General features: G+C 39.1%; 3 protein-coding genes across 4 annotated transcripts in view; 2 read left to right on the top strand and 1 right to left on the bottom strand.

Annotated features, from left to right (window-relative positions):
• The first annotated feature begins 211 nt into the window (after positions 1–211).
• Positions 212–12,077, top strand: LOC123766578 (ribosomal L1 domain-containing protein 1). Its single transcript, XM_045755844.2, is given in 10 exon segments — positions 212–366; positions 2,687–3,077; positions 3,884–4,068; positions 4,963–5,113; positions 5,541–5,689; positions 6,334–6,445; positions 7,093–7,200; positions 7,202–7,250; positions 8,889–9,073; positions 9,246–12,077. Coding segments are annotated over 9 exon segments (1,857 nt in total). The 5' UTR covers positions 212–366; positions 2,687–2,696; the 3' UTR covers positions 9,783–12,077.
• Positions 12,078–13,949: 1,872 nt separating this feature from the next.
• LOC123766579 (glucoside xylosyltransferase 2) overlaps positions 13,950–21,034 on the bottom strand; it is a 12,650-nt gene continuing 5,565 nt past the window's right edge. The window contains exons 2-4 of one of the 2 annotated variants that reach the window (XM_069308394.1): positions 18,478–19,973; positions 17,857–18,062; positions 13,950–14,092 (exon numbers count right to left, since the gene is read on the bottom strand). In XM_069308394.1, the coding sequence (XP_069164495.1) occupies positions 17,865–18,062; positions 18,478–19,506 (1,227 nt within the window). In that variant the 5' untranslated portion in view covers positions 19,507–19,973 and the 3' untranslated portion in view covers positions 13,950–14,092; positions 17,857–17,864. Of the gene's footprint in view, positions 14,093–17,830; positions 18,063–18,477; positions 19,974–21,034 lie in introns of both variants that reach the window. The other variant, XM_069308393.1, reaches the window with a different exon arrangement.
• LOC123766581 (UDP-glucose 4-epimerase) overlaps positions 18,594–21,034 on the top strand; it is a 27,108-nt gene continuing 24,667 nt past the window's right edge. The window contains exon 1 of the mRNA XM_069308384.1: positions 18,594–18,627. Coding sequence (XP_069164485.1) covers positions 18,609–18,627 — 19 coding nt within the window. The 5' untranslated portion in view covers positions 18,594–18,608. The remainder of the gene's footprint in view (positions 18,628–21,034) is intronic.

Raw genomic sequence — 21,034 nt, 5'->3', positions numbered from 1 at the left:
AAATTCAAATTCTAGTTACAATACATCCTGTATAATTACATTTATTGCTAGCTGAAGGACCTGCCCGAAACACTATACTGTACGTGTTAGTGACTGCGAGACTGTAATGCTCATACACCAATCTATGTAATTCACAACCCGAAGTAAATTTTGCATTGAAAGAAATAAATAAAACTATATGATTTAATGTCAATTTATTAATGAAAATATTGATGCTGTGAGAAAGAAGTGTTTACTCTCGTAGTGAGGTGTTGACAACATTGTTTTGGTGTTGGTCCTCGTGTGCTGTGGTCTGTGGCTCCTGTTGACGCTCCTCGTGGCTCCTGTAGCACACAGCCAATACCTGTTGCTTCTCTGGTACCTGAGGTGAACACACACACATGTACACCATCTGGGGTTAATGCAGGGTATTGTGAGTTAGTGCAGGTGGCAGGCGTGGTGAGAGGTGCACGTGGAGGGCCTTGCACAGCCTCTACGCTCAAATATTATTTTATTTGCAAACAAATATTAGGAGGGTTTGAGTACAGTTTTTACATAGTAGGTAGTTATTGAACAAATCCACAAGGGCCATGACGAGGATTCGAACCTGCGTCCGGGAGCATCCCAGACACTGCCTTAATCGACTGAGCTACGACAGGGTAAAAGGGATTGAAACCGAAGTTCTACTTAACTTACTGGATCATTTGATGCATCACGTTAGTGTGATCTCTGTGTGTGATAGGTATTTATTGTTATTATAAAGCCAACAACACATAGCATTTAGATAAAGCTACAACGTGCAGTTGGGTCAACCTAAACGGTTCCACGTTCAGAAGTATCTACCTGATTTACCGTTTATCTGGGCACATTTCCATTCACCTGATGCCTTTGTTCATTTAGCAGTAATTGTAGCATGTGGCAGTTAGACAACTGTTGTGGGTTGCAACCTAGGGAAGGTCAGTAATTGGTCTAGGGGAGACCTCGATAATTATAATTCATTGTGTCGGGTGACAGGAAGCCAGTATATTCCTACATGTTGAGCTTTTATCGATGTCTTCCTCCCCTTCCCCCCCCCCCCCTCTGCCAGGGTCGAATTACTGAACCCGCTCAGGATGCAACATCACAACAAGCTGATTAACTTCTGAGGACGTACTTACTGCTAGGTTAACAGATGCATTAGGTGAAAGGAAATATACCCAACCATTCCTGTCCTGCCTGGGATTCAAACCCGGAATTCTCGAGTGTGCTTCAAGAACGAACTCGACTGTACTACCAGGACCCTTGATAAGTGTTTCGGTTGTACAGCCCGGTTCTTTCCCGACTCACAATTGGGAATTCCGGGTTCGAATCCCAGGCAGGACAGAAATGGTTGGGCATGTTTCCTATCACCTAATGTCCATATTCACCTAGTAGTAATTAGGTACCCAGGAGTCAAGTCATCTTGTGGGGTTACTTCCTGGGATGGTCAGTAATTCGATCTTTTTTTTGGGGGGGGACCTCAATATAAGCCTAAAATGTATACTCTGGCTGCTTGTCCCCTGACACAATGATTTAAGAGGCTTCCTGTCCTCAACAGTGGAGAGCTGTATTTCATTAGGCAGGCAGCGCAGGCGCTGATCATCTTGAGGCGCTGATCATCTAGGCAGGGTTAGATTAAGGTTAGGTGGATTAGGTTTTACAATAAGCTGGTGAACTGTAATACCTGGAGAGCATTCTGGGAGTTCTTCTACTCCCCGAGCACAGCCAGAGGCCAAGGCTTGACTGTCTTGGGTATGAAGTGACCTGTATCCCTTGTCTGATTAAATTGTACATTAGCATTTTACATTCCATTAGTTCTGTTCACATGCATGAACATTCCATCAGAACTGTTCACATGGGGCAGAATGCGTGTGTGTGCTAGCTTGTGTTGTAAGGAGAGTGCATAATTCAGTCTGTTAAAGAACAGAAGAGGATCTCCTGAAGTGTGGCAGTCATTCGTGTGTTTCTAGATGGAGAGCTTTGAAAGATTAAGGAGTGTGCCTTAGATTACTTCATTTGTGACTTGTAGAAGTTGAAGAGCCTGATAAATGACAGTTGTTGTCCAGTATATTTGGAATTTCAGTTATGTGTAGTCATGTTCTACGTTCATCACTGATTCTGTAATACCATAGAAAAATATTTCATATACAGTATCTATTATTTATATAATTATTCAAAGATTTGGGTAGCTTTGGGGAATTCTACATTTTTTGTTTTGGGTAATATTTTGTTTACAATGAGTATTAAATTAAAGTCAAATTATGTTTATTCATATTGTACATTCATTGCTAATATATTTGTAAGAAAATAGTTTATATATTGGTTTTATTTTCATAATTGTAGGTTAATTTGAGTAGGCTTAATCTTTGTTTTTTATTTTAGTCATATTTTGTTATAAAAATTAGTATTTTCCAACTTATATTATGTGTAATCACATTCTACATTCCTTACTGTGCCAGTAATACTGTATGAAAATATTTTATATATTTATTATTTATATAATTATATGAATTGCTTAGCTTTGAGAAATTCTAAGTTTTTTAGTTTAGGTCATATTTTGTTATAACATTCCTTTAGAATGGTTCCTTTCTGTTGCCACCATTTTTTTCATGCAGTAATTGATTTATTGATGTCTGAAGGCAACTGCATATAAATATTAATGTGTTAATTCTTCTATGTGTCGTTTCAGAACATAAAAAATGGCCAAAGCACCTCTTGCAAAGAAATCCAAGAAGAATGATCTTTCAGTATCCAAGAGGAAACATAAGAAGCAAAAGGCACAACCCACAAGTAAAGATGTACAGAAGGGGCAAAAGCTGGGCAAGCCCCAACTGAAGACTAAGTTTAACAAATCATCAAATGTTAAACAAAGGAAAGGGAAAGGCAAGAGGACACTGAACAAGCACCAACATTGGAAAGTTAAAGGCAGCTATACTAGTCTCTTGAGAGATGAGAGAAAAAAAGATGAAATTCTCAGAAAAAAATTTGAAGTAAATTCAAAGAATATCAAATTAATGAAGAGTGACTCCCCTAGTGACAGTATAGTTTCAGATTCTACACAGCTTGTCAGTCCAGCCAATGTAAGTTGAAGGTCCCTCTTCCTCTTATGATTGGCCACAGTAATAAAGTCATCTTCTACAGTTCTCAGTTGTACCATTCAGTTGCTTCCATGGGCATGGTCATGTTGTTACCAGTGGATGAGACAGAGAGTCTTACATTAAACCCCTTCCATGTATTATTTAGATTCAGAGAGATTGCTAGAAAGAGCTTTGCTGATTGCTAGTTGGCCAGTCCACACCATTGTCCTTAACTGTCACCAGGTGTCAGCACCTATATGTAAAATTCTGTCTACTGTACATTTTTCCTGACTGTTCTCTGTGCATTTTAGGTTGCTTGAGTGATGTGTTAATCCTTGTGAATTTTCCTTAATTTTGAAATGGGAACATGCCATCACTGGATGCTTTTTGAGTGTGTAAACATAGTCACTTCATGTTTCTGGATTTCATTGCTAATTGCCATTGCAGAGTTACTTTATCTGCTGGTTTTATTAGTGCCTCAACATTGATTATCCTCCTTTGTTTTTCCCACCATCACTTTTCCTTGGGATTTTGTCTCTGAACATAGGATTAGTTCTAGGTGCTGATAATACGAGTACGTTAAGTCACCATAAACCCACATGAAACCAGGTCTGTTGCATTGTACTTTTAATACACTCTTTGAACTTTCCCCTATTAAGACCACTATGTTTAAATTGTCAGTTGTTTAAGTAGAATTCTGTTACTTTGTACTGTAGTTACATCATTGATAGTATGCTTTTAAATGTTCTTTGCCTTCATTTGCAGTGTTTTCTTTGAGACTTTTTTTATCAAGACCTTACATTTGGCAGATACAACAAGCCATTATTGGCATTAGAAAGCTAGCGACTGTGGCAAAGAAGGGAAAGGAAAAGAAGAACTTGTTAGATGACCCGTCTGATGAAGTTGAAACCTTCATCTTCTTGCAAGTCTCTTTGAGCAAATTACCAGAGACAATTCAAGACCAACACTTAGTTGGATCGACAAATATTAAGGTGTAAGTAGAAGTCTGTAAATTTGTAACAATTAAATATCACTTGAATTGCCATGAGATGTATAACAGTAAAGTTGATGAGAAAAGATTTACATTGCTGTATTCAGGGTTCATATTAAATATGTAGCAAAATAAATAATGACATTAAAAAGTCAACATTTCTACCCCCCCCCCCCCACCTCCCGCATCCGCCATTGTATATGTCTGCTCATAATGTTCAGCGCCTCGCATGGTTTTCCACTCATTGACACCAGAAATGTTTATCCTCTTGTTTTTTGTATCTTTTTATAATTATAAATTTAGTGTCAATGTTTGCAACTGAATGTTTTAGAGAATAGCTGTAAAAAAAATGTATAGTATCGATAATAGATATGTGCAACAACACTGGATGGATAGATAGACATATATATATATATATAATATTTTTTAACATTTCTCATTTATTTTTCAGCATAAAAAATTACATGTGCACATGGGATCATTCTATATAGCAGTAAAAATAGACATAATTTTCATGTTTATCCATTACGAAATTTGTAAACGAGAAAATAATCACAAGCAGAGGTCCTAGGTCGGTAGAACCTTAAATACATCACAACTACCCCATCATGTCTTGTGATGGGGTGGTTGGCGAAGATGATCTCGAAACACTTTAGTTTGACCCCTGATGAGCTCTGCTTACACTTGAAAAAAATTGGCATTTCCAAGAGATCATTATGAATACAATGAGTAAACCTAATCAAAATGTATTTAGCTTACTGTGTTACTATGGGTTCTTAGTGAATACTTTTGTAGCTTTGAACGTTTACAGTACATTTTCCTAATAAAATGTACAGTACTTAGACAAAATATAGCCCAAATTGTATTTTTAAGACTAATCATGTGTGCATTCAACAGGAAACTGCCGTATAGTCTAACGAACGATAAAACGGAAGTTTTGCTCATAACACGGGACTTGGAAAGAGGTATTCGGATTGACCATGATAATTCACTACACCATTATACAGAGTTACTGCAGAAGCACGGCGCTGCTAAACTTGTTAACGAGGTAGGCTACATCATAAATTTTTTGTTGTCTTTCCTGAATAATAAATGGTTACAGTGATTTAGCATACACTAGAGTATTATAGATTTTTCTTTATTTCTAAACTCATGTTTCATAACTGCATAATTGTTCAAGGAACACGTCTCCTTGTATGTAATCTGTGATTTATCTGCACTTTAAATTACAGACAGAGAATTTTGTATTGTCATGAATGCATTGTGGGAGATGTTGAGACATGCTGCTGTAGCATGGACTATAATTAAAACTTTAACCAAATTGTGTGTAATGAATAGCATTATGAATCTTGTGTTTTTAACATGAATAGAAATTGTTATTTAGTTTTGCACTATAGATCTATTTTTTTAGGTTGACCCTTATACACATTATGAATGATAAGTATATACTATATACGGAGTTAATTGGTTTACAGGTTATTCCTCTCAGACAGTTGAAAGTGGAATATAAGGAGTTTGAAGCCAAGAGGCATCTTGCCAATCGTTTTGATGTTGTCCTCTGTGATGACACAGTCATACGTTTCGTTCCTAAATTCTTGGGAAAGCACTTTTTCAGTAAGAAAAAGTAAGTATATAAATTTTGTATGTAATATATAGAAGCCAACTTAGGCATTCTGAGTTTTTAGATTAATCTTATACATCTGATTTTCAGGCTTCATGCATGAGTTAATCTCGGATATGATTAAAATTGCGTAATTATTGGAGGATTTCTAAGTTGTACCATTAAAGTTCTTGCTTTCTCAGGCAAGGTCGTGCTGCTAGCCATAAACACAACTACATGCAATCGCAGGTCAACATTTCACACTTGTGTAACATGGATCCTTCATGCAATATTCTCCAATTTGTTATCCCTTGTTCCAGTAATATGTGGCAGGGACATTATCTTAGGGAACAACTGAATAGCATGCTCAGAAAAAAGGAGATTTTCATCTCGTTCATCACCTTTTTTTTTTTTAATAAATATTGAAATGAAAATATAAGGTAAAATTTTGAAAATTTTATTTGCTTGGCTAGGAAAAGAGATAGAGGGGAAGCTGGAAAGTACTGTAGAAAGAAAAAACATTTGCATTTTTAGAAATAAGTTCAGTTATTTATAATACTGTACTCATACAGGTATATATTTATGGAATATGCAGGTGTAAGGCACTGGGGATGACCTCGGATCACCCAGATAATTAAATCATGTCTAATTATTTTTGGTATTTTCAGAATCCCGATTCAGGTGAACCTGAAGTCACAGTCTCTTCATAATGAGCTAACTCGTGCATTGTCAGTGTCACAAATTTCATTTTCCATGGGAGGAAACAGCGCCCTTATGAAGGTAATGTATTGGTCGTGTCTTGTGTATGAGAGAAAAATATCAGATAAACGGCTAATTTTGACAAAGCTCATTTAGGAAGAACATAAATATATGAAACCACAGAGATACTATTAAACCATATGAGTCATCTCATGTTTTTACCTAACCAAACTCATTCATCTATTTATGTCTAACCTGTGCTTGAAAAAAATCCAGTTATTCCACATTATTATGTTGCTGTTGCATAAATCAACAACCTTATTTCCAAACCATTTGTTATAATTTGGTCTTATACATGAAGTGTAATGAATGTTAGCTGGAAATACCACTTCAGAGAAGTTAGGCGAGGCCCCAGCCTTCCTGGGAATTAGTTCCAACAATTAAAATAAACAGTTTTCTCTAGGAAATGACTGCCCAACTCTAGTCAAGGAAGGAGGTAAACTCCAGTTGAAGTTGACCCCTATTTGTTAATTAGTTATTCCCCCAAGTAACTTCAAAATGTGCTACCACATCCTACGTTATATTCATTGGCTTTTGAAAACTATGGTGTAATACTTTTCAACTTAATTGACTTTAGAAATTGAGGGCTTCATCAAATGACTGTCTAAACCTCTCTCTACTGTGTGTGTGTGTGTGTGTGTGTATATATATTTATTATTTTTTTCCAGATTGGTCGTCTTAGTCAGACCGATGAACAGATTGCAGAAAATATAAAGGCAACTGCTGTGAAGTTGGCTCGCTTCATTCCAGGAGGATGGAAGAACATCATGAATCTTCAACCTAAAACTGGCAGATTCCATATCAATTCCTATTTATGTTAGAACTGGTATGTTTTATAAATCTATTTTTTAGTGAATTCTTTAATTGTTTTTTGATTGTACAAAAACTTTCTATAATTGATTAATATTATCCATTTTTCAGTTTGGATGGTTTGAGCATTTTCTTAGTATGATCACATACCAATCCTGTGTCTCCAGGTTGCAGGGATTATGCACCCACCAACTTATTTTGAGGATGGTGCATCTTCACTTTTGCACTGAGTGTAGGTCATATTATACCCCTTGGTACTGAGTCAGGTTAGACTGTGCCTTCTCTTTCCTGATGAGACAGTACAGCAGTACACACAGAAATCATAACATCGCACGGGTAATGTCTCGTGTGTAAGTTCGAACCCTCATCAAGGCCCTCGTGGGATTTGTAGAGTACAGCAGGTGTTCAGTGAGTGTTCATCTTTTCAGCCATTGAACTAGGTGTTCTGACTGGCCTTTCCACCCATAGATGAGTGCTTACCTAGCAGTGTTGTCTAGCTCTTTATGCCAGGATACTAGCCATATTGTACCTGGTGTGTTTTAACGTACCAATGATCAAGTATTTTGTTGTATCTGGCCTTGAAGTTGTGAATAGAGGTGGCTGACAAAACTTTTTTTTCAGCATTTCTGACTTGTTACCCACCTGCAGAGTATGGATACTTCCTTATGGCTCTTTGACTAGTTTGTACAGGGGGTACTTCCAGATTCATCCATATCATTTTCTGCTCCATTCATTTCAAGAGGTTGTCCTTGACTACTTTGTCTATTTCCCCTCAGTATATTGTATGTCGTGATCATATCCCTGTTCCATTTCTCCTGTAGGGTTGTGGAATTTGGTTCACTTAACCAGTCTTCATAGCAAAGACCTTTTAATTTTGGTACTCGTCTTGTTGGAAATTTTGCACATTTTAAACTTTAGCGTTGTATTTCACAAGGTGAAGTATACTGGTGGTGCATTTAATTTTTTTTTAAGTAATGACCTCTTTTCACAGGAGGCACAGGAGTTGTATAGATTTTTTTAGATTAGATAGATTTTAGATAGATTTTATAGATAGATAGATTTTTAGAGAGATTAGATAGATTTTTTTAGATTAGATAGATTTAGATTTAGATAGATTTTTTTTTAAGTAATGACCTCTTTTCACAGGAGGCACAGGAGTTGTATAGATTGTCTTGAAAGAGTCCTTATTTAGGTTTTTAAATGCATTACTATAATAATGCATTTAATAATGTGTAGTGAGTGGATACTCCCAAGTTTTTTCTTTATGAATTCTCTAGTTGTCTTCCTTTTGGTCTATATCCATTTCTCATCTTCATTATCTTACGTGTTGAGGTTGAAGTTTTAACAGCCATTTGTCTAGGTGCTCCTGGAGTTTGTCGAGGTCTTCTGATAATTCTCCAGTAATCCTCCTCAATTTTACAATTCTCATTAAAATTATTACACTTCTCATTAGCAGTCATTAACAGGTACAAGCTTACATCCTAAGATAGCTCATTTAGTTAGGAACAGTAGTGGTGTTAAAATTGATCCTTGCAAGAATATATTTGCAGCTGTTAATAACTTTTTGACTGCTTGAACTTGTGGTGTGCTGATAATGTATATCAAGTTTGTAAATTGTAAAGAGTATACTCTGTAAACTACCTTTCCTAAATAGGTTCACTGAATGCAATTGGTGTCATCAATCCCAAGCCTATATTCATGAAGGAGCCTGTGTCAGGTGTAATTACTACAGCATCCAGAAAGGTGGTTACTGTTTATCCTGATGGCAGTATTACAGCACTGAATTTGAGGAAGAATATTCACAGACTTCCTGAAGAAGAAAGAATGGAGCGTCTAAAGGTATGTATATGAGAAACAAATATTTATTTAATATTACTATCAGTACTAGAACATTATAAAACTTTGATTTGAATGTAATATAAGACATTATATTACATGTAGTGAAGTAAGGGGATATTGATCCTGATATATTTAATTTTTATTATTCAATATTTCTTTGTTGCATTTACAGAATAAGAAAACTTCAAATGTTGCAAATAAAGTCAAAGAAAATAATGAGAGGTCAGAACCAGAAAGCAAGAAAATAACAAATAAAAAGAGAAAGAAGACCAAGAAGCAGAAGAAATCAGATGGCACAATGAAAGCTGAAAAAGTTAGTGCAACAGAATTGGAATGTGGAAAAGAATCAACAAAACCACTGAAGAGGAAGAAAATGACAGAGAAGGACAGGAAACTGGAGGAATCGGATGAAGATGTAGAAGAAGGTACAACAGAAGCAAAACAGAAAAAAGTCATGACAAAACTAGCCAAGAAGAAAATGGCAAAGAAACTAAACCGGAGAGCAGACGTTAGCTCTGATGAAGATGAAGATGACTTGGAGGCACAGGAGTTGGCTTACCTTAAGAAGCTAAGTAAGCAACAAGAGGGAGGGCCAGCAGGGAAACCAGCCGAGGACAAGGAAGATGGCAGTGATATGGACGATGATTCTGATGAGGCTGCTGTTTGGAATGAGGACAGTGATGATGACTTTATGGATGAAAGTGATTAGTAATTTTAGTAATAAAATACTTTAATTATATACATGTCTTGTGAATTATTTTCATACTTATAAATCTGTGTATATATATAAATTTATTTAAAACTTGAAACCTCGTAATGGTATGTACAGTTTCACTGAAAGGAAATAAGATTCTAAAATGTAACACTTAGTATACCTACTTTGATATATATATTAGTGCCTCCCTACAGGCAGAGCTATACTGTATATTATATATTATTATATATAATATATGCAGAGCATATATATATATATATATATATATATATATATATATATATATATATATGTATATATATATATATATATATATATATATATATATATATATATATATATTAGTGCCCTCCTACAGGCAAAGCTATTGTATTGTTAAAATACAATAGCTCTATTTTTTTATTATAAGCTCATATTTATAAAAAAAAATTAAGATAGCTATGTACTGGTCTAGCTCATCCACTTGACTGGATGGTAGAGCGACTGTCACTCATGTTGCAGGTTGGTGTTCAATCCCCGACCATCCAAGTGGTTGGACGCCATTCCTTCCTGCCATAAATCCCGATCTTCATATCTGCTCTGTAGTCATAATGGCTTAGTGCTTTCTCTTGATCTATAACTACATCTATACATCACTTTGTATAGATGTATCTTGTTAATGCTCAATCATCAGATTTCTATCATGACGGATGTTATTTGCCAAATAAAATGTTGTTTGACATGTTGTATTTTTTAGTCAATTGAGGACTGAGCATTCATTATATATATATATATATATATATATATATATATATATATATATATATATATAATGTACCTAGTAGCCAGAATGCAATAATTTGCCTACTATGCAAGGGGCGATTTGCCTAATAAGCCAAGTTTTCCTGAATGTATATATTTTTCAATTTTTTTTCTTATGAAATAATGAAGCTATTTGTTTCATTATGTGTGAGCTAAGTTCTTTTAATTTGAGTTAAAACTAATGTAGATATATGACCGAACCTAACCAACCCTGCCTACCTAACCCTAACTTAAACTAACATAACTAGGCTCAATAATTTATGTTCGTAAGGAAGCCATCAGAATTGTATAGTAAATGACTGTAATGCCCTTTTTTGTGAATGGCTTTTATGAGTGGGGGTTAAATAATTTGCAAAGCTAGTGAATCTGTTGCACTTTACTGTTATCCACCATCCTGGATTATAATACAACTTATCAAAATATCCTCTCATGTGATGTTGCTTGTACCATAGGTTGCTCTACCATTGCTTCTAATCATCAGGTAATTGGATAAATACTGTGGGGTACTTCACAGAACCACCTAAATGGAATTATGCCCAGCAATTAAATGCAAGTACCCAGGACGGAAATTCCATTATGTTATTATACAGTATGTAAATCAATTGAATGATCACCAATGTACTCAACATCTTTGCAATAAATGAGAAATAAGATTTATTGAAAATGTCAGTACTGTATACATATACTAGCCTTATCAAACCAAAATGTGATATTAAAATCTTATCTCTAAAAACACATATCTCACTGAATACTTTCATACTATACTATGAATACTACTTGGGAACTTTTTGTTCCAAGTAGCGAATCTTAAACAACAACAGACTGAGACAATAAGGAGCAAGGTATTGTTCCGTTGAAAGCCCTTTAGTGTGTGATCAGTTTACAACCTAATCACAGCCGTTTCCTACCACTTATTAATGTTTTAGGAGAAAGGCCATGGAAATGTTGCCTTTAAGAATGAGACATTTGTTACTGATATTGCCAGACCATCGACTTTATCAACAGTTGCTGACTGTGGTATGCCAGACTGGGTATAAATTAGTATCATGGAAATTCAGGCATTTCCTTTCTTACCAATTAAGTTCAATACACAACTACATAAACAGTCTCGCTCAGTTTATGAAATCCTAATTATGAGCCGAGCAAAAAAAAAATATATGCACAGGTGTGTTTAGGAATAGATAACATTTGGGATCGTTAACAAACTTTCGCTCATGAATAAAAATTAGAAATTATATTGTAGTGAATATATATTTTTAACACAGCTCTAAATGTAGTAGTTGTACAATTTTTTTGGTAGATTGTGATTTAATAACATAGCTTACAGAAGTAAAGTAGAGTAGTCTTGCAATTGTGAAGTAATTAGGTGCCTCTTTGCTTTACTTTTTAGTACAGAATATATAGGTTAAGCAATGTTTTATTTTATTATTTGTATAGATTTACTCAGACTCTTGGATTGTCAAAGATAAATATACTTATTGTTTGATGTTCATGTGTTCCATTACACCATTTTAGGAAGTCGGTTAATATTGAGGTATAGAGCCCTCAAAGTGTAAATTAAGGGCACAAAAGAGTATATGGACTATGCAAGTGTTTAACATTGTTTAGGGATTTGAATAGAGGGCCTGTATATTATCTGAAATCATAATTTGTTACAGTTCTGCTGATTGATATCTACTTGGTGTCCTAAGTACGCTAGCCACTTGGGTAGCCATTCCCATCAATATTTGGTATCCACAATTATAATCCCTAAGGCTGCACTGGCTATAGTGTTACTTAAAAGTTGCAAAGAAGTAAATGAAATATTGAAAAAATGCAGTCAATGTCATACATATATACAATGTTCAGAAGTAGATTAATAATATTCATAGGACCAGGAATTTTACACTTAATAACACGACTAAAAAATGCTGTTGTAGGTGGTTGCGTAGTTTGATATAACCATATTACACCATAACTGATACCAAATGTTTCCACTCCTATTACAGTATCGACACCTTTGCATGTAAGTGATGATTTCGGTGCCATCTATGGACCTGCACTCCAACTCCCAGTTATTGGGTGAGACGCTGACAATGCCATCTGTTAGCGGTGGTGTGGCATGTGGTGGTGAATGGCTCCTGTTTCATACCTCAGTGAGGAGGTGAGGTCGATGATGATGACCTCTGGTGGGTGGCATAACGATATCAACGCCATCTAGGTTGTGTAAACAATTACAATGTCAGTTACCCGGTGGAAAGGCATTATCCTAAGGTCACCCAGTATACTGTCTGTCCTGCTAATAATGTTTTATGTAGACAGAGGAGGCGATTGCAGTAAGGAGGGCAGTTCACCTTGGCCAGTCCATAACTCTTAACTGGATCCTGTGAGAGGACTCGTGGCCGCCATCGGTAGTAGCAGTGTGTTAGCTGCTGGAGTTATGTAGTGTTGTATGGACAGACGTACCCGGGGTTTGGCCAGGAAGAGTTACGAGACGACAGTAGTGCATCTGTTGAGAAGTGCTGCTAGTGTGTTGCTAGACATTTCTGCCAGGGTGTTAGCTACCCCTGTACGTGATTATTTGTTAGCCTGTTGCTGAAACCCTCTGCCAGTGTACTTCTGGAGGGTGAATGTGGGGTATTGGGACACTTGTGACGATACAGTGTGTGGTCTGGCCCTTGTTGAGGAAGGTGAACTCGCCTGGTGATTGCCATTGAGCGTAGACGATGTGTACCTGGACGTAGTGGACTCGCCGGGATTTGATGAACACTGCAGGTCTATTAAGTGTCCTGAAGGAAAGCGACACAGTGTGAATATGTGTAGCTATACTTAGATATAATATATATTGGTGAAGGTGTAATTATGTATTGTTTATCCCCCCTTCCTTTTTATTCCTTGCACTGTTATTTGTTACCACCACTTGCCATCGACTTTGGGTAGGATAAAGAAGAAGAGACTATTAGACACGTTAACAGAAATAACCCGGTTACTGGCTCAAGCTGGCCGTAACAGAAAGCACTTGTGATAGTTTGTATTTGTAACCGTATACCCTCCTGACAAATGTTCTCCATCAGGGCAGTAGCAGATATCCTCATATACTTCTGGGCTGTAACAAGTGTCCCCATGCACTTCAGGTGCATCATGTGAAAGGTGTACCCATGTACTTCAGGACTGTGACGAGTGATCTTCCATGTACCGCATGATTGCGTCAGGTGTACCTGTGCACTTCCATGCGCTATGGTAGATGTTTCTATATACTTGTGACATCGTAACAGGTGTTCCTATATTCCTCAGGGCTGTGGCAGATGTCTCCGTGCACTTAAGGACTGTAATTGGTGTTGGACTGTTAGTGTTGCAGCAGTCCTTGAGCCCGAGTGTAAGAGCGTGATTGAGATGGGTGTAGTTGCTGCAAGGGAAGATGGTCCTCCCGGCGTCCACCTAGCGCCAGATGCAACTCCAGCTGCGCCAGCACTGCTAGAGGGTCCTGCCCCGAGCCTGACACTCGCCACGATGTTGTACACAACCTGACGAAACAAGATAAGCCTTTATGAATACCTAGTTAGTAAGAAAGGCAATGCTACGATTTTTGTTATGTTGGAAGGCAACCATTGACATGCTCGAAGGACGAAGGACCGCTTGTATCGACCTCCTTCTACGCCCCCCCCCCTTCCCCCCCAGGTCGAAGTAATGACGCTTCCCCAGGACGCAACCTCACAACAGTTGCATGCGAATGAGTCACAATAACGTGGCTGAAGTATGTTGACCAGACCACACACTAGAAGGTGAAGGGACGACGACGTTTCGGTCCGTCCTGGACCATTCTCAAGTCGATCGCAATCGACTTGAGAATGGTCGAAAAATGAACATTTCTTTTGTTAAATTTTCTCATTTTGTTCCAATTTTTTCTTCCATAATAGTGACGAGCTTACTAACTTGATTACTGCGCTGACTATAGCAAGAATGAAACTATCTTTATATATAAAGTTGCAGTACTACCTACCAAGAATTTCCTGTCGATGTGTCTATAGAAAGTAGCATCTGCTCCGTGGAGGACGAGGATGCCGGAGGAGAGACAGTCTGGACACGGAGGAGCGACGCTGAAGCAAGAAGCAGGTGAAAAGTTCCATCGTGATGTTACTTCTTGTACCAGGTGAGGTTTGTTAATTAAAAAGTGGTTTAGAGCATCCTGGTCGTGACGCGGTGGTGGGTCAATGGCGCCTTCCAGTAGTATAGCACTACCCAGGCCACCTCCAGGCAGCTGTCGCAGCCGTGTCAGGTTGACGGCCATGACTCCCGTGTTGAGTCCAACACTGCCTGCATACGGCCGTCTGGGGTCATCCAACGTGTACTGTGGTTCAGGAGCCAGAGCCACTGCTTGACTAGCCTCCATCCGCCTCAGCAACCACCATACTTCTTCACCAGGACCCAGGAACACCACATCTGTGTCAAAATATACAACAGCGTCTTCGTGAGGCAGAGCTTCGGCCAGGAACTGTTTAGCCCACACACATGGCCTCCAGTGCTCCTTTATCCCTGGGAAGTTGTCTGGGAACCAAACATTCTCATGTTGCAGCTCAAGCCTCCGCTTCTGGTCCTCTGGAAACGTTCGTGTCAGCTTTAACACTTTGTGGAAGGTGGTGAGCGCGTCCGTCATGACGATGATGCGCCATTTATCAGCCTTACTGAAGTAGAGGAGCGTCTTGAGCATAGTAGTCAGCTGCTCGGCTTGCCTGGGCCACGACCCCAGCAGACGATGTGATTCCTTGCTGGTAGCGGCGTCCAGCGCCGGACTGCTGCTGGTAGTGTTAGGGTCGTGACACACCACCACCACTGCGGGCGCCGCCACAGAGGGACTTCCAGTCACCAGTGGCGCCGGTACAACGTAGGGTGACCTTAGAATCCTCGCCGCTTCTTTGCTGTTCTGAGGCAAGTACATGAGCAACTTGAGTACACTCGAAGTAATAATAAACACTACTGTCACGTTTCTCACAATCACATGATTAATTTTTTTCCCACGACTACTCTTGGTCTTTGCACGGCCAACCATGGTCTTCACACAACCAACCATGGTTTTCACACAACCAGCCATGGTCTTTACGGGAATAACCGCTGTCTTCACACGACTAACCATGATTTTTACACAACTAACCATAGCCTTCAAACTACATGACCATCCATGGCTCTGCTAGGCCTATACGACACTACTGCAACAGTCTTGTGTATAATATAGTTTGTGACGTACTACTAATTATATTCTTATAAATCCAGGTAATATTAAGACTAACGTTCACGTAAAAATATTAAGTCTTAATTTAAGCTTAACTTCAGCATATTCTCCAGTGACCAACTTTAAAGTGCGCACCAATGGACATCAACAGTTGCCCACTTAGTACCTCACTCTACCATGACTAAAAATGCAACATTAAATAGTTTCCAACGACGCACATCTCCTGTGCCAGGTAAGTAGTAAAGGGCTTACCATAGCCCATGCTGCTTGGAACTCTTTGTTCCGAGTACCTCATTCTAAAACAACAGCAACATTTCCAATGCTCACTAGATATCAGTAAGAGTGTTGACTTACAAAACTGTCCCGAAAGTTACCAAAGGTGAGCTCTGAGCCTCCACGCATGTAGACAACCCGTGTTCTAACAAAGTTACTGGCCCGGCGTATCCTCAGGCCACTTCATATATACTGCACTCCAATTTTCCTCTTACAAATGCATATTATGACATCCAGGATATGTCTCGGCAGATTTTTTCAGGATATAAGTTGACTAGGCTTAATTAAGTATGTATTTCTTTAATTCTTATTATATATCAATATATTATTTTGATCATGAGATACGTGTGCCACGTTTGATAATGGAAGCCTGACGTCGGCAGTCCGCCGCAGCCTCGCATTTAGCGCGCTTTTTCCTCCATGTGTCAACACTTATTATTATTGTTATTATTCAAATACTCATTCGTATTGTTACAATTCATGAAAGATAAAAGTAAAGCACTCAAGACATAATGAGATAAAGCAACTTAAATACATTTAAGAATGTTTTTTAATACATTTAGGTAAAACAAATTCATATATAAGGCAACATATAACACTTGTAAATATACTATGAAGGAAAATAGTTTAGTGTTTTAAGCAATTTAATATATATTAGGAATTAGGCAACATATAGCTGCGTCTGCATTTACTCACAGGGAAGGGAATATGGTGCTTAATAAATAAACTAAATTAAAACTTAAAACCGTTTTACAGAAATATATAGACTGGGAGTGTTACCTGTACGTGGTAGTTTAAGTGTCTTATTCACCTCACGAGTTTAGATGCTAGTTCATCATAACTTAATTTGTAGCAGGACAGAGCCGTGTAACGTTCGTTGTCGGTAATGTTGATTTAAACGTTACATTAGCGTTGTTTGCCCGGGGGAGGGACGTTTGATTGATGAAGATTAAGCCACCCAAAAGGTGGCACGGGCATGAATAGCCCGTAAGTGGTGGCCCTTTTGAGTCATTACCAGTATCAAGAGCTGATACTGGAGATCTGTGACGGGAGATGTCTCCCGTGGGGGGACGTTTGGTGAGGCAAGGCATATATATTGCGTCCTGGGCAAAACATGCCAATTTGGTAATACTCTTACGTAACTAGTATAGCTACATAAATATTATGTGGTCCAACACACAAGTATTCAATTCTGAACTTTATTATTTTGTTTTGCTTAAATCATTCACAGCAGGTGATGTGATGACGGTCTATGGTGTTGCTACCCTGGGTCCAGTATCCCCCAACCATTAAGGTATTTCCTCGTTATTTCTTCCTTTCATCTTGTTAATATTAATCCTGCACTTCTTATGAAACTTGTATAGTGTAGAAAACTGTAGCAGCAGCTTCTTTCCTAAATGATAAAATTCCACGACTTCAAGGTTCTTCCTAATTCAGCCTCATGATCCAAAACATGTCTGCGTGACTATATCCCCTAACCACATTAAATTGGTCACAACTTACCGCGACCACTTTGCCAATATTTGGTAGTTTATTATGTAACGTAACTCAGGCGTCCTCACATAGTATTCCTATAGCTTCCTATATCCTTAGCATATCTCCAAATGTCTAGAATTACTCTACAAACTTGACGCCAACGATAGATAATTGACATCAATAATACCCATCGAGGTGTACTAACGTAAGTTTTTAAGTCATGGACTAACTAGCCAGAAAGTTTAGCCATACTGTGTCATAAAGCAAAACGGCGTCCAAAACATACTGGGTCTATCTTCAGAAGGCACATACAAGCACGGTCACTGGTGAAGAGTGAGTGGTGTGAGGGAGGCGGCGTCGGTGAGGCCAAGAGTAAGAGCCTGGGTGAGGTTGGTGTAGTTACTGCAGGGAAACAAGGGTGTCCACGAGTCTCTGACAGCCAGCTGCTCGTTCACTCGGGCTAGCAACCTCCTAGGATCATCGTCCAGTTGCAGCCTCGACAGAATACCATACATCACCTGCAAGCAAGGAAGTATCACACTTTAACCGATCTGTGTTATTTATGGAGCACTTTAAAATTATATATTATCCCAGGTGAACTCCAAGAGATATTTTTATTTAGTATGGATGTTTCTGGACGACATTTAACTGTTTTTGCGCTGTTGCGGCCGTAATGCACCGGTTAAATCCGCTGTTTTGTTGCAATGTATGCACGCGTGAGTAATAATTATCAATCTTATTAAAATCAACATTTCAGACTGCAGCATTTGATTATGATTTATGATAGTTTCAGCGATAGAAATGTGCGATACCGCTAAAAATGGCTAAATGGATACTATATCACTCGCTGAAAATATGGCTTGCTCGAATGTAAATGTCAAATTCGGAAAAATGTATTAAAACATAACACTAAGTTGCATATATACTGCTTACCAAGAATTTGATTTCTACATTTCTGTAGAAAGTCATGTCTGCTCCGTGGAGGACGAGGATGCCGGAGGAGAGACAGTCTGGACACGGAGGAGCGACGCTGAAGCAAGAAGATGGTATAAAGTTCCATCGTGATGTTACTTCTTGTACCAGGTGAGGTTTGTTAATTAAAAAGTGGTTTAGAGCATCCTGGTCGTGACGCGGTGGTGGGTCAATGGCGCCTTCCAGTAGTATAGCACTACCCAGGCCACCTCCAGGCAGCTGTCGCAGCCGTGTCAGGTTGACGGCCATGACTCCCGTGTTGAGTCCAACACTGCCTGCATACGGCCGTCTGGGGTCATCCAACGTGTACTGTGGTTCAGGAGCCAGAGCCACTGCTTGACTAGCCTCCATCCGCCTCAACAACCACCATACTTCTTCACCAGGACCCAGGAACACCACATCTGTGTCAAAATATACAACAGCGTCTTCGTGAGGCAGAGCTTCGGCCAGGAACTGTTTAGCCCACACACATGGCCTCCAGTGCTCCTTTATCCCTGGGAAGTTGTCTGGGAACCAAACATTCTCATGTTGCAGCTCAAGCCTCCGCTTCTGGTCCTCTGGAAACGTTCGTGTCAGCTTTAACACTTTGTGGAAGGTGGTGAGCGCGTCCGTCATGACGATGATGCGCCATTTATCAGCCTTACTGAAGTAGAGGAGCGTCTTGAGCATAGTAGTCAGCTGCTCGGCTTGTCTCGCCCACAACGTACGGAGATGGTTTGTGTACTGCTGCGCCTCCTCTAAGGTGCTGGCGTTGTTGACCAGACTGTAGTTGTTGTCGCCAGCAGCCTCGCACACAGCTATCACCATCGGTGCTCCTACAGACGGACCACCAGTCAGCAACGGCTGCGATGTACTCCGAGATATGTTTACCACCGGTCTTGTCTTGTGAAAATATTGAGGTACAGTCATGAGAAAGTTTAGTAAACGACAGATTGCGATTAGAACCAAGGACCAGGTAGCGAGGCATGCAAAACGGCCTAGTGTACCCATATCAAAAGTTTTACCAGCTTGTGGTTGACCTTTAATTTTAATGTTCTGCAGAACTCTGCACTAGTACATACACGGCACACTTTTTACCCAGTAAAATGCACTTGGTCTTATAATTCCGTTATGCTGTATATACAAACATCATTTTTCACAAGCTGCCTCTGTAGCGAAACATTGCACACTCACATTCCACGTATGAAATTAACATGTTAAAACCCCATAGTAATATCACGCCGTCTTAATTAAACCTTGAGGTTAATTTATACTGGATATATATATTGCAATAGGTAACAGATATTCGTTCACTGTATTAGGCTTGTATATGTGTGTGTGTGGAGAGAGCCAGAGATCTTGCCCACACGGCAGGCGTCTGGACAATGGTAGGCGAGGCGACCACATCCCACCCTCCTTGATCTGCCTTTGGCGACTCTTATATACAGGTTTTCCTCCCAGATTGAACGCTATAACGTCTGTAAGCAAACAGTTAACAAGTTAGGTTCATCGATCGAAACTTATAATATGGGCCTATTGGGTGATGCGCCATTAGGATGCACGCCATTAGGATACAGGACAAATATTGGATATTGCCCGAAATCAACGTCAAAAGAATTAACGATATTAATCGCTGTCAGCTACTAGATAATGTGTACAACTTAAATACTTAAGAGGGTGCCATGTTGAATTATAGTTAAGCACATATATCTAAGTGAGTATATTAAACAAGCACATTAAAAAGCAAGTACGATAAACAAGAACGTCTAGATATACAAGCACTAGTTGCCTATTGCTAGGAGGTAGGGCCCAAGAACTTGATCTCGCTGACCAGACCACACACTAGAAAGTGAAGGGACGACGACGTTTCGGTCCGTCCTGGTCCATTCTGTTTTCTTTTTTGGGGTGGGGGGTGGCGACTTGAGAATGGTCCAGGACGGACCGAAACGTCGTCGTCCCTTCACCTTCTAGTGTGTGGTCTGGTCAACATACTTCAGCCACGTTATTGTGACTCATCGTCTACATTTGATCTCGCTGTCCGTACACGCTTATTGGCGAGCACTGATAGGTGAATACACGTCTTGAGAAAATGCCGATATTTAAGCAACTGCACCATTTTTATCATACGGTCTTCCTGTGCCGATTCCTGAATTTACCTGATGACTTCTATCTAGTGGTCTCGATGAGGATATGAAGGACTGCGGCTTGTCAACGGTCCCCTCATTTGTCCTGATAAATTTTATCGAGCTGGATTTTAAAATTCAGCACAATTTTGGCATTTACGACTTCGGCGGGTAGGCGGTTCAATATGTTTATAACCCTATAAGTGAAAAAAAAACAGAGTTGCAGCCCCGCTCCTGTGCCAGGTAAGTTATGGGCTCACCATAGCCCGTGCTACTTGGGACGTGTTCCGAGTAGCTGAATCTATAACAACAACAGCATTGTTCAGTATTTTAAAAGTTTCGATGAGATCAGCCCTGTTATGTCTGGTGAGCAGTGCTGTTAGCACCCTTGCCCTCACCCGTTCCTGGTACCAGAG

The sequence above is a fragment of the Procambarus clarkii genome, chromosome 62 (assembly GCF_040958095.1).
Source record: "Procambarus clarkii isolate CNS0578487 chromosome 62, FALCON_Pclarkii_2.0, whole genome shotgun sequence".
NCBI lineage: Eukaryota > Metazoa > Arthropoda > Malacostraca > Decapoda > Cambaridae > Procambarus > Procambarus clarkii.
Note: the sequence above shows the minus strand (reverse complement) of the source record. Positions and strands in the feature narration are given on the sequence as shown.